Source organism: Glycine soja, chromosome 19, assembly GCF_004193775.1.
Source record: "Glycine soja cultivar W05 chromosome 19, ASM419377v2, whole genome shotgun sequence".
In the NCBI taxonomy this organism is placed as follows: Eukaryota; Viridiplantae; Streptophyta; class Magnoliopsida; order Fabales; family Fabaceae; genus Glycine; species Glycine soja.
The window spans coordinates 1,518,734-1,533,196 of NC_041020.1; the positions used below are offsets into that span (position 1 = coordinate 1,518,734).

At 32.4% G+C, this 14,463-nt stretch overlaps 1 protein-coding gene across 1 annotated transcript; it reads right to left on the reverse strand.

Annotated features, from left to right (window-relative positions):
• Window positions 1–5,226: 5,226 nt before the first annotated feature.
• LOC114399452 (cytochrome P450 82A4-like) lies at window positions 5,227–7,652 on the reverse strand. Its single transcript, XM_028361642.1, has 2 exons — window positions 6,634–7,652; window positions 5,227–5,940 (listed from the first exon to the last, which is right to left on the reverse strand). The coding sequence occupies exons 1-2, from the start codon at window positions 7,585–7,587 to the stop codon at window positions 5,317–5,319; spliced, it is 1,578 nt and encodes a 525-aa protein (XP_028217443.1). The 5' UTR covers window positions 7,588–7,652; the 3' UTR covers window positions 5,227–5,316.
• Between the last annotated feature and the right edge of the window lie 6,811 nt (window positions 7,653–14,463).

The following is a 14,463-nucleotide window of genomic DNA, read 5'->3' on the forward strand; positions in this document are numbered from 1 at the left end:
TCGAGGATTGCCAATCACTTCCATTCTGCTCATGGAATACCACACTACACCCATAGGTGGTCATGCAGGGATCACGAAAACTTTGGCCAGAATCTCAGAAAATTTTAGTTGGTCGGGCCTCCAGGAGGATGTCAAACAATTTGTGACCAATTGCTTGGATTGTTAGGTGACCAAGTATGAAACACAGAGGGTGGCAGGGTTACTATGCCCTCTTCTGGTACCTCATCGGCCATGGGAGGATCTCTCCCTCGATTTTATCGTTGGCTTACCCCCTTACCATGGAAACACCATCATTCTCGTCGTGGTGGATCGCTTTTCGAAGGGGATTCTTCTAGGCATGCTTCCAACATCCCATACGACACACATGGTAGCCTCCTTGTTCGTTGAAGTGGTGGTCAAAATTCACGGCGTACCTCGAAGTCTGGTTTCAGACCGTGACCCCCTTTTCATTAACTGTTTTTGGCAAGAGCTTTTTCGGGCTAGCGGTACTCACCTGAGGATGAGTTCTGCTTACCATCCTCAGAGTGATGGTCAAACAAAAGTCCTCAATAGGATTGTGGAGCAATAACTGTGAGCCTTTGTTCACCGGTGACCCAATAGGTGGGGCAAGTTCCTTCCATGGATAGAATGGTCACACAACACCTCGTGGAACGCGGGAACGGGTACAACTCCCTACGAGGTGACATTTGGCCGGAAACCATTCAATTTCCCTGAGTATATCTCCAGCACATCAAATATCGAAGCTGTCGAGAGCCTCTTGACTGACAGAGATGCAACCTTTCAAACTATTCACAAGAAGCTGCTCAAAGCCCAGGACCTCATGAAGAAACAACCAGATCACAAACATCGCGAGATGCATTATCAAGTAGGAGATTGGGTCCTGCTTCGGCTACAGCCCTACCGCCAGTCATCTGCTAAGGGTACTTCCCCATCCTCTGCTAAGCTTGCTAAACGATTTTACGGCCCCTTTCAAGTTATGGAAAGGATTGGCCCCGTTGCTTACAAGCTCAAATTACCCGAAGAAGCTAAGATACACCCAGTTTTTCATTGCTCCAAACTCAAACCCTTTCGAGGATCACCAGTGCTGCCAACTGTAGTTGCTTTTCCCTCGGCCTTCCTCAATGATCAACCTCTGGTGTATCCTTTAGCAATTCTAGACCAACGCAGGACATCGCAGGAAGCTCCTTGGGAAGTGTTAGTCCAGTGACAGGGTCTCTCTCCGGATGAGACCTCATGGGAAGACTGGACCAGGCTGCAAGAGGAATATCACCTTGATAAGGTGATTCTCTAAGGACCGAGGGATGATACGAACACAACCACACCAACAGAGGATGAAGAAGATGCAACAGTTAAAAGGGTGGAAACCACAAAAGAGGGGGTGCACATTGAAGATAAGCCCAAGAGAAAGGTGAAGAGGCCCACTTACCTTCACGATTTTGTATGAGGAAACGGCCAAAACAGAAGCTTCTGCCAAATCTTCTCCAAATCGCCTTGCTTGGAATTGTTGGTTCTGCGGAGCAACTTCTTATCAGAATTGGTTATTGTAATATTCGTAGAATGATTTTGTACTAGGAATTCTATAAGAACCTTGTAATAATAAGCAAAAGGCAATAAGAATTTTACGAAACCTTCCCTCACTCTGACGTATTCTGCTTCTCCCTTTTCTCTGGAGGTGCTAGACCTCAAAATCTAGCTTCGAATACTCTGTTGCTAACAGGTTGCACGTCAAGGTAAAAAATAAGAGCAATAACAGTGCATAAAAAAATTAGTGGAACAATGGATTTATATCAAAACAGAAAATTATCTCAATTACACAAATGAGATAATATATAATAAATAATTAAAGAAAATAAAAACATGTATAAGCTTAAAAAGATAAGTCATGCTAATATGAAAAATAAGTCTTTTGAAATTGCTGAAATCAGACTACAACTGAATGAAGGGGCTTTTGATTTTTATTCGAAAAAAGAAGAATATTTCTCTTAAGTTTTCAGTTTTTTGTTAAGAAAAAATATAAAAATATTAGACAGACAAAAGCAACGGATGGATTTTGATTTTCATTGAAAAGTAACTTTTTTCCTAAGTTGTAAGTTAATTGAGTTAAAGAAAAAGACACAAGTATTAGAAATAACTAATTTTTTATTATATATGTTTATATATGAAAAATAACAATTTTGGAAGCCACGTGATTGGTAGTATATAGTTTTGTCTGGATTGTGATGTTCCTTACCTGGGACAGTTGGTGTCCATATCCTCGGTCAGTCGATAGATGTATGTTTTGGCAGTCATGGCTCTATAATGGAGATGTCTCTGTCGGTTAGCTAACTGAAATTAGTGTTGATGTTGAACTAATGTTAGTTATCTATTTATTCGGTCATATGGGTTGGCCTGTTGAACTAATGTTAGTTATCCATTTATTCGGTCATATGGGTTGGCCTCTTGCCGGACGGTCCATATAGTATAGTTTGATTATTTAAACATCTAAAAATAATATCTAATTAATTATCTTTATTTTTCATTTACTATTATTTTATATTTTTTATTTACACATGTCTCAAAAGTGAAAGGAATAACCTTTTGTTATCCTATTTTTGTATTCAAGAATAATTTATCATGTACTCTCTAATCCAGGATATAAGACACTTACAACAGAATTACAAAGATAAATATGATTTAACCGAAGAAGATCACATATATAGTTTAACAATCAACTTTACAAACACACTTATATTAAGGATCATATGTATTTTTTATCCTTTCTTTTCTGATTTTTTAAATAAATTTTTTAATATTTATTTTAAGGCAGATAAACAATATTCAATTTGATATAGTCTCGTTGGTCTCTCAATAATTGGTCTCCATTGAAAAGTTGTGGGTGATGATTATGCCATTGAGTTGTCTTATTGTATATTGATACGAAATATATAATTTTAGTTGATATGTTTAATATAGTACTTGCTTTGTTTGAGGTCAATGCCATGTTTTTGTTGAGTACGTTTGTTTTTGGCAGTGTATCCTTACATTTTGTTTGCTTTTTGGTGGCTCCGGCTAGGGTGAACCACCACATATATAGTTGGTTTGCTGGAAGTCATTAAAAATGACTTGCTATAATAAATCATTTATCTTGTTACATTTATTGTGTATTTGGTACCTAAAACTTTTATTTTTTAGTGGATGGTAATGGTTCTCTCATTCTTCTTCTTTCAAAACTGCGCATATCCATTCCTAGTATAGCTATCACATAGAGTGTTGGTGGTGATGAGTTGTTGGTTTGCGTATTATACTAAAAATTTAGATCACATATTAGACTCTCCAATGGATGATAACGAAGGCACATAAGCATTGGACCATTTCTTCAAACAATAATGACTAAAATAATGAATTCAAATTCTAAAATCATTTAGTTTGCCAAGAAATTAAATATAAATTGGATATATAATATAATATAAATTAAATTTAAATTTAAATTAATATGAATTAAGTTATATATAAAATATTAAAATATGTTTTATTATTAAATTAAATGTTAGGGTTTTAATTATTTTCATACACTTCGTTTACTGATAAAAAAAAATACACTTTGTTTAAACGACTCGCTCAAATTGAGTCATGTATCCATGTCAGTTCCATTGTTGTGCTAGAATTGCAAAGACAAACATAGCCTATGTCCAACAAATCCAGAAGCAAAACAAATCATTTCAGTTGTACATTTCTTTCTCTATTTCGTCTCTCTTTGGAATTGTAGCTGTCACCGCAGGGCTTCAACTTCTGCCATGAAAACGCGAATCTCGCTGCCTGATATGTGCACTAAAGGAGAGGCTTTGATTGATTCCAGTGTAAAGTGCCCTTTCAATTTCTGTCATGGCTTCACTAGGGTTTTGGCTTCTCTTCGTGATTATATATGTATATTTGTGTAATCGATTATGGTTGAACATAATTGATTATAAAGAAGATCTTAAAACAAAAAAGAGAAAGTAACAAGCAAGGATCACTTGTATAATATTATACATTGATATTTAGTATCCATGGTTCTCACAATTAGGAGTTACGTACATAGAACTTTTACAATTAGGAGTTACATAGAACTTTCACGAAAAAAAAAAAAGAGAATTACAAAGAACCCACAAAGCTTTAAACCTTATTACAACACACCTTATTACAACACCACATGGTGACAATTTTGTGAATTCCAAAAATGCCCTTTTGACGAAAATATAATTTGGTTGAACTATTATACACCAGAAAAATATTTTCTATTTTCTGTTGTTTACTATAGGGAAAAAAAACTAAAAAATATTATTATATTTGTAACTTTAATGTACATGTTTTTTCTATCTATTTTTTCTTACCAAAATAATATTTTATTAATATTTATTTGTTTTTCTTCTAACTCACCTTGGATCTCACATATTTTTTTATCTTTTTTTTTCATCCCATTATTTATCACATTTAGTAGTTTCCTTATTTTTTTTAGTTATTTTTTATATTTCCCTTTTCTTTTTACTCATCCACCTCAAAATTAAGGAGTATGTTTAACATTTTCCAAGTTTTAAATAACTTGTTAGTTAAAAAAAACAAGACAAATCTTAAAATATACCTATATTAATTAACAAGTATGTCCAGGCATTCAATTAAAAAAATAATTAATTAAATACTTTAACGTACAAAAATCCAGCTTTACTTCACTCATTTTGAATCCCGTTTTGGAGGAAACAATTGAGTAACGGATAGTAAATATTTGGTCCATTCCCCTTTTGGATCCTAATAAAAATCTAGATGGGTAATTATATCGTCACATGCCTGTACGAAGCATCGGAAGCAACAACCAATAGCTGCTCTCCACATTCATAGGAACGTCGCAATCTCAACGACACCATCACAGCTCAGCAACGGAACTAGAGAGAGACCAAACAGATATACTACTTTTTCATCATTAAGAAATCAAAATAATATTTTTTTATCATTTAAGCATCAAGTACTATTATCAATCTTAAATTAGTCAACAATCCAAATAATGTTTACTTGTATGTATTATAATTTAAAATATCAATATATAATCAAAGTTAGAAAAAGTTGGTAATAATAGAAACATAAATTTGGTTTAATTAAAAAATTCCATTTCCATTATGATCGAATAATCGTCAACAAAAATCTTCAGATCAGACTTTTCCTTAACAATTCATAGTATTATTAAATGAGAGACAATTATACATAGTTTCGACATAATTTATCAGCCAAAACTGATTTAATTAAAAGAAGATCACATAGTTTAACAATGGACTTTCCACAAACAGCTAAGACAAGAATCACATGCTTTCATAGATAACAATTAGAAGATAATCGTGGCTTAATTAAAATCTCAAGTGGAGTAGCTTTAGTCTTGCCTAATCCAACGGTTTCAGTCATATCAATAGGTTCATTTGATGGATTTAAGAATGAAAAAGAATGAAAAAGACTGGCAAGAATCAAATGAACCATTTGAAGGCTAAAAGATATTCCAGGACACACTCTTCTACCACCACCAAATGGTAATAGCTCAAAATGATGTCCCCTAACATCAATGTCTTTATGGGTGGTTAGAAACCTTTCTGGTTTGAACTCTAATGGATTTGACCAAACACTAAGATCTGTGTGGATCTTCCAAATATTTGTAATTAGACGAGTTCCTTTTTTGACATTGTAGCCACCTAAAGTGCAATCCTCTATGAATTCACGAGGTGATGAGAGAGGAACTGAAGGGTATAATCTTAAAGTTTCTTTGACCACAGCTTGAAGGTATGTTAACTTACTTATATCAGACTCAGTTATACATCTCTCTTTTCCAACTTGGAAGTCAAGTTCTGCTATAACTTTTTCCAATACAATAGGATTTCTCAATATCAAACATACTGCCCATGTAAGAGTATTAGTGATTGATTCAGTTCCTCCTGAAATTACTGTCTGCAAATCAAAATAAAAAAAAAAAATATGTTAAGCAAAAGTAGAATGTCGTATAAGTGAGAGCTTAAATAAGTCAAGGCAAATGGATATGATATTTGCATGCTTAAGATCTTGTAGTTACACATTCTTCGAATCTCTAGTACATGAAGTTGAAAATCTCTCTCTCAAAATAGACATTTCCAATAGATCATAAATAAATTAATAAATTGTGAAGTCATCTACTATATATAGTCGAACTAATTAAAATTTATTTAAATCATTCAATTGATATCCTTAATTAAAAGTCTATGTTTCTATAAGTGAGAATCTAAACCATTGTTTCTCACTTTGTGAAAAACTTAAACCTCTTTCACTATATTCATATTTCATAGCCCAATGTTCTAATCATAAAATTATTAGTCCCATTTAAAGTCATCTGTGCTAACAACCTAATCATATAGCAGTATAATGCATATTTGGATTAAAATTTACAAACTTTAGTTTGAGTTAAATTTAAATTTACAAAGGCAATTCAATTCTTCCTTTTACAAAACTGAGTAGTAACACAAAATTTTCATTGCAAACACATTTTTGGTAGTAACCAAACATTTTACCAAAATGAATTTATTTTCCAAAAATATATTCACCATTTAAAAGTACTTCTTCAATTCAACTGATAACCAAAGATGTTCATAGTAGGTCCAATATACATACCAGTAAATTGGATTTGATGATGGTATCCGCATCTATGCCATGAATTGTTTTTCCATCAAACAAGGAAAGCATGGCGTCCACGAAGTCTTGAATTCCATCAACGTTGTTCTCACCAAAAGCCCTATTTTGTTTGTGCTCCTCTAACCACTCACCAAAAATCTCATCCAAATCCTTGGCAGTTTCCTTCATGGCCTTCTCATAGCCACCAAAATCAAACCATCTCAAGAAAGGAATAGCATCTGCCACCGTGAACACCCCCATCAGACGCATGAACTCCTTCACAGCCTCCACACATCTCTGAGCCTTCTCATCATCCATAGTTCTAGCACCGAAAAGTCGCTTTCCGACGACCATTCGAAGAACCATGTTGTATGTCAATTGAGAAAACCATTGCTTCAGCTCCAGCAACGCATAGCCAGACTCATTATTCTTGTTGCTTGACCAAACATTGAAGAGCTCTTTGATCGAACTTTGAACTTCGGAGACACGAACATGCTGTAGTTGCTCCACTCTGCGAGATGTAAGGATCTCTAACGTTGTAATCTTTCTTTGCTCGCGCCAATAAGGACCATAGGGTGCAAACCCAAACATGGCTTGGTTGTAGCACATGAGTTCAATGGCAAGAAGCTTGGGGCGAGACGAAACGACGATGTCGTTTTTGGTGAAGCATTCCTTAGCAATTTCCCAGTTGCTGATTACCAAAGCCTTTTTGACACCATAGTTGATGGTGAATATGGGTCCATACTTATCAGCCAAAGCACCCAAAACCCTATCAGGTGTCTCTGAACCACTCAATAGTGGTAGGTGACCAAGTATTGGCCATGCACCTGCAACTTTGGGAGCCTCTTTTTTACCTAATGCAAATTTGAAGGGATTATACAAAAACAAAAAGAAGAGGGTTATAGAAAGAACTCCAATGGCAGTGGCATTTAGGTAATTTAGAACAAACTCCATTTTAGATAGAGAAGATTGTTTACTATAGTGGCTGCTTCTACAGAGATGTGCAATAATGCTGTGTATCATCTTCCTTAAATAGACCAATATATTGTTGGATGAAGAAAGGAGTGTGATAATTTTGGATAGATGACTTTTTTCTTATTATTCACCAAAAGCGGAAGCTTTTCAGCCACTGTGCTTGGGGTTTTTTATTCAATGCAGTGACTATTAGCTAACCCGTGCTTAGGCATAAATCATCATCATCTAAACAAGGAAAGCATGCTGTCCATACTACGTTGCACGAAATTTGATTAACTACCCACTAATTAGGAATAAATCATCATCTAAATTATGATTATTTTCATATCCTAATAGAATATGATTATTAATTTGGAAATTATGATTATTTTTATATTTAAACATTATATTTAAAATTGATTGTTAAGTATCTATAAATTTGAAATAAAAATTAAAAAAAATAAGAATAAAATATGTTTATTAATTAAACATCAATAAATTGATAATGATTATGGCAAAAAAGAAATACAAAATTGAATTTATTTTAATAATATATTAAAATTGATACGGTAATATTTAAAATTGATTGTTAAGTACCTACTAATTAGGAATAAGTCATCATCTAAATTATGGTTATTTATATATCCAAACATAATATTTAAAATTGATTCTTAAGTGCCTATTAGTTTGAAATGAAAATTAATAAAAATACGAATAAAATATGTTTATTAATTAAACGTTAATAAATTGACAATGATCAAGATGAAATTAAATACAAAATTGAAGTTATTTTATTAATATGTTGAAATTGAAACTCTAATATTTAAAATTGATTGTTAAGTACCTACTAATTAGGAATAAATCATTGTCTAAATTATGATTATTTTCATATATGGTTATTAATTTGTAAATTATGATTATTTCTATATCCTAACATAATATTTAAAATTGATTCTTAAGTGCCTATTAATTTGAAATGAAAATTAGAAAAATTCGAATAAAATATGTTTATTAATTAAACGTCAATAAATTGACAATGATTACGATAAAAACAAATACAAAATTAAAGTTGTTCTAATAATATGTTAAAATTGATACTGTAATGTTTAAAATTGATTGTTAAGTACCTACTAATTAGGAATAAATCATCGTCTAAATTATGATTATTTCCATATATGGTTATTAATTTGAAAATTATGATTATTTGTATATCCTAACATAATATTTTAAATTGATTCTGAAGTACCTATTAATTTGAAATGAAAATTAACAAAAATATGAATAAAATATACTTATTAATTCAACATCAATAAATTGACAATGATTACAATAAAAACAAATACAAAATTGAAGTTGTTTTAATAATTTGTTAAAATTGATACTCTAATATTTAATATTGAATGTTAAGTACCTACTAATTAGGAATAAACATCATCTAAATTATGATTATAGTCATATATGTTTATTAATTTGAAAATTATGATTATGTCTATATCCTAACATAATATTTAAAATTGATTGTTAAGTACCTATTAATTTAAAATGAAAATTAACAAAAATACGAATAAAATATGTTTATTAATTAAATGTCAATAAAATATATAAGGAATTGTCAAGAAAATGGTCACTTTCAAACATAGAAGTGAAGATAGACACAAACGAATTTTGGATTGACTGTTAAATCAAACAAATTGATTTTGAATTTGAAACTTGAATAGAGAAATTTGAAATTGTGACTTCCATATCAATATTTTAAATTGATTGTTCAACCAAATTAATTGATTTTATTATCCATAAATTAATTTCCATGACTGGTCCAAGATTATGTGACCCTGATAAAAAACAACACCACAGTGTAAAGCTGAGTGAGATAGAAATGCAACTATTCCCTAAGTATGAATCTAATTAATTATCTGTAATAGAATAATCACACATATTTCCATTAACAATAAACGGGAAAAACAAAAAAATAAAACAACAAACTGATATATAGAATGATATTAATTTAATAAAAAAATTGACAGAAATGTTAAACAAAAGTATAAAGTAATCTTAGCATAGGAGTAAATTTTAATTTAAAATATTTAAATTTATATGAAATTATAAGACCCACAAAATTATAATAAGTAACTCATAAACAAATAATTATGTAATGTAAATGGTCTTAGGAATCTATTAAAAAAAATAAAGAGGTTATTGCACTAACATTAGTTTAATATTAATCACCCAAACTCCCTAATTGATCATTATTTTTTTATGATTGAAAATGAAAATTAAAACGTTAACTCATCATCTTAACTTTTTTTTATTTCTCTAAAATTTATTTATTAATTCAATAATTTTTTGTTATGCAAGTTTCAACTAAAATAACATGAACACTGTTCTTTCTGAAATATATAATAAAATTGTATATATATGAAATCCAGCCATTAAAAAAATTACATGAAATTGAATTGATCAAACACTCAGCATGACTCATATCATCTATCATTAATAAAATACAATATTAATAAAATACATTGTCGGGAAATCATAATTATTAAATTACAACTTTAAACTGTTAAAATAAAGTAACATAAAAATTTCTTCATCAATCAAATGGGGTCATCATCACTCCAATTTTGTTGCTTCCTGATTATCTATATTAATGAATAAATATAATTCAAGCTGCGAATGTTGAGAGCCTCTGCATCAAAATGTAAATTGAGATCCCTGTAACCCAAAAAGAACCATAAACAAAGAAGTCCAAAACTACCATATTCAATCATCTGACCATATAAATAAAGGATGACATATATGTGATAATAAATCATGTCATATATTTGAAAATCAAAGCTGGAAGTGTCTAACTCAAAGGGATTGAACAAATATAAAAATATAATCCATTGAAATAACTTAGCTAGCATTAAAGAAAAAAAAATATAAAGGCAGAACACCCAAAAAAATTTAAGCTTTTGGGTTGCGAAAAATATAAAAACAAAAAAAAAAAGTTACCCAATGATCCAAATATAAACCCAAAATGTAACGCAAATTGTAGAAGGCCCAGGAATACAAAAAAATTTAAGTTTTTTGCAGTGCTAGAACTTAGGAAACAAAATAAAGGAAGAACACCCAAAAAAATGAAAGCTTTTGTCTTGCGAAAAATCACAAAACCCAAAAAAAGTGGGACATCGAAGAAGGCTGAGGTTTACAAAAAAATTGAAGCTTTTGTATTGTGAGAAGCAAAGAAACAAACAAAACATAGTCAGAGAATCAAAGAAAACAAACTTGTTTGAGATAAAAATCGAAGCTTTTTGTAGATAAAAATCACCGCTTTAGTGTCTTCTTCCATCTTCTCTGCATACAATAGCGAAGGTATTATGAGAAGTTAGAAAACAAAATAAAAAAATTTAAACTTTTTGAAGTGTGAGAACTCAGAAAACCAAATAAAGGGATAACACCCAAAAAAATGAAAGCTTTTGTCTTGCGTAAAATCATAAAACCCAAAAAAAGTGGGACATCAGAGACGGCTGAGGTTCACAAAAAAATTTAAGCTTTTGTATTGTGAGAAACAAAGAAACAAACAAAACGTAGTCAGAGAATGAAAGAAAATAAACCTGTTTGAGATAAAAATCGAAGCTTTTTGTAGATAAAAATCACAGCTTTAGTTTCTTCTTCCATCTTCTCTGCATACAATAGCGAAAGTATTATGAGAAGTTAGAAAACAAAATAAAAAAAATTTAAACTTTTTGTAGTGTGAGAACTCAGAAAACAAAATAAAGGTAAAACACCCAAAAAAAATTAAAGCTTTTGTCTTGCAAAAAATCATAAAACCCCAAAAAAATGGGTATAAGAAAGAATGAACACGTTTGAGAAAGCTGACGAAGATGAAAAAATTTAATCATAAACCAAAAAAACAAAGAAAATGAACCCGTACTCGTGGAGTTTTCAGATAAAAACTTCAGTTATAGTGTGCTCTTCCACCTTTTCTGCATGCAATAAAGGTTGACTAAAAAAAATATAAGCTTTTGTATTGTGAGAAACAAAGAAACAAAGAAAACGTAAATAGAGAAATAAAGAAAACAAATCTGTTTGAGATAAAAATCGAAGCTTTTTGGAGATAAAAATCGCAGCTTTAGTGTTCTTTCACCTTCTCTACATACAATAACGAAGGTAATGAGAGAAGTCAGAAAAAAAAAATAAAAAAATTTAAACCTTTGTATTGTCAGAAGTCACAAAGAAAACGAACCTGCACTCAGAGAGTTTTGAGATCAAAATGACAGCTTTGGTGTGTTCTTCTACCAAGAACACAATATAGAAATGTAAACTTGGAGAGGAACGCAAATACGATATCGTTGTCATGGAATTTGAGATAAAAATCACAGTTTTGGTGTAAAAAATCACAACTTTAGATGTAAAAAAACAGGGAGAATGAAAAAATGGAAAGAAGGAACAGAGAAGGGGGAGATAGCAATTCGGGAGAGAGAAATGAGAGAAAGTGAAAATGGTAAAAAAAAATGGTGCTCTGAAGGAAGACAGAAGGAAAAGGCGTGCATCAATAAATGAAAATGGTAAAACACATGTCTCTTTTTGTAGGCCATTCACTCTAGCAGGATGTGACTGTTAACTCATTGGCAAGTGCACCAAATCGTCACAAGTAGTAAAGTTCTCGGAAGTCCGAGTGTCGAATCCACAGGGACTTTGTTTGTACTTAGATTAATGCAAACCCAATTTAAAAGCAAGAGATAAGAATTTAAAATAAAAGATAAAGAAAGATAGAAGATAAGGTAAAGAAAATATAATATATTTAAAGATAAAAAAAAGATAAGATATTTAAAGATAAAATTAGAAGATAAAAGAAAAGATAAAAGATTGAAAGATCAAAATAGAAGATAAAATATTTGAATTGAGATATGATAAAGATAACTACTTCTACGAAATTCAAATAAATAAAATCTAAATCTACTATAAATCTAAATACTTACCTCTAAAACCCAACAGTAAAATAAGGAATAACTACTTCTAAAAAAATCAACAATAAAAATAGGGAATAAAATCTATATATTAAACTCGCTAAAACCTGACAAGTCTAATTAGCCTAGATATATGGATTCTGGATTTGTCTGTTATCAATACCAGTGAACTAATTCTGCCCCACATCTATCTATCTACTTGCCCCTGATGCCTCATGATGACAAGCCTACCTTAATTACCTATCTTCCAAATGTCCTTTGCGAATACTCAATAACTGAGATGCCTTAAGATTACATTCTAGATGTTTGCTAAAGCATGGGCATTGAGGCATTAAGTCATGCTAACCCAATGATTTCTTTCTTTAATTGTCCTATTAAGTGTTACCCTCTCCCGAGTGGCTTAACCTTTAAAAACGATTCACGCATTCATTCCTTATCCCTAATTAGGCTTTACCCTCTCCCGAGTGGCCTAGAGACTAACAGAAAACAAAGTCCGAGATGCAGAATAAGCAAGAAAGAAAAGCAGATAAAAGAAACTGGAAGGAAAAACCCTCTAAAAGATAACCCGATAATTTCCTCCTTTTAGTGTTCTCTTAAGCGTTACCCTCTTCCGAGTGGCCTAACCCTTAAAACAGATTCAAGTATTCCTTCCTTACCCCTAATTAGGCTTTACCCTCTCCCGAGTGGACTAAACCCTAACAGAAAGCAAGTTCAGAGATACAGGATGTAAAAAGAAAGAACGGTAAATAAATAAAGAACCTGGAGGGAATTCCTCTTTTTATTGATAACTCTTGAAATGCTCCATACATCATTGGCTTTTTAGGCCTGTCAGGCCCTAGCTAGGGGGTTTAGCCACTCATAGTCATGAGGGCTTTACAATGAGAAGGGGGTGAAAGAAAGAAAGGGAGTAAATGAAACCCCTAGGAGAGGGGGTTCTATGGTGGTGTGTTCTGTCCCTTGGACTGACTCTCTATTTATAGCTGCTGAAGTGGGCTTTGGGCCTTCATAGACGCGCTTAGCGCGACACCCCGCGCTTAGCACGTGTACTTCCTGGCCCGCTTAGCCCGTGACGTGCGCTGAGTGCGCGTATTGGGCTGAGCCTCCTTCAAATTTTCTTCTTTTCTTCAATTTTTTTGCCCTTTTTGCTTGTTACACCTCCAATTTTTATATTTGCACCCAAAAATTCAATTTAATTAATTTTCTAACTTTTAATCACAAATAACTGCTAAATAATTAATTTCAGGCCAATATTTGACTAATTTTCTACTATCAAAATACAATTATTTAGCAGTTATCAGTCACATTTTTGGGCGGGAAAGTGGGTTAACCACAATGTGACACGTAGGCACCCAGAACCTTGTTTGTATAATGATAGATGATATTAACACAACTTTGATTGTTCCTGTTGTTTTGAATGGGTAACGCATGAACAACTTAAAAAGAGACAACAGAGAAACTAGATTTGTTGTGCGACCCTACCGCTATCCCCATTACCAGAGAAACGAAATTGAACTTCAGGTCAACACCATGCTTCAGAAGGGATTGATCCAGCCAAGAACGAGTCCCTTATCGTCACCGGTCCTTCTCGTGTGCAAGCAAGATGGCAGCTGGCGATTCTGCGTTGATTATCGAGCCCTCAATGCGGTCACCGTCCAAGACAGGTTCCCAATTCCGACGATCGACGAGCTCTTAGACAAGCTGGGTGGCACGCAATATTTCTCGAAACTTGACCTGTTACAAGGTTACCATCAGATAAGAATGCATGGCCCCGATATCCCCAAAATAGCTTTCAGAACTCATCACGACCATTACGAGTTCAAGGTAATGTCGTTTGGTCTCTGTAACGCACCATCCTCATTCCAGGCGACTATGAATAGCATATTCCGGCAATACCTTCGACATTTCATCGTCTTCTTTGACGACA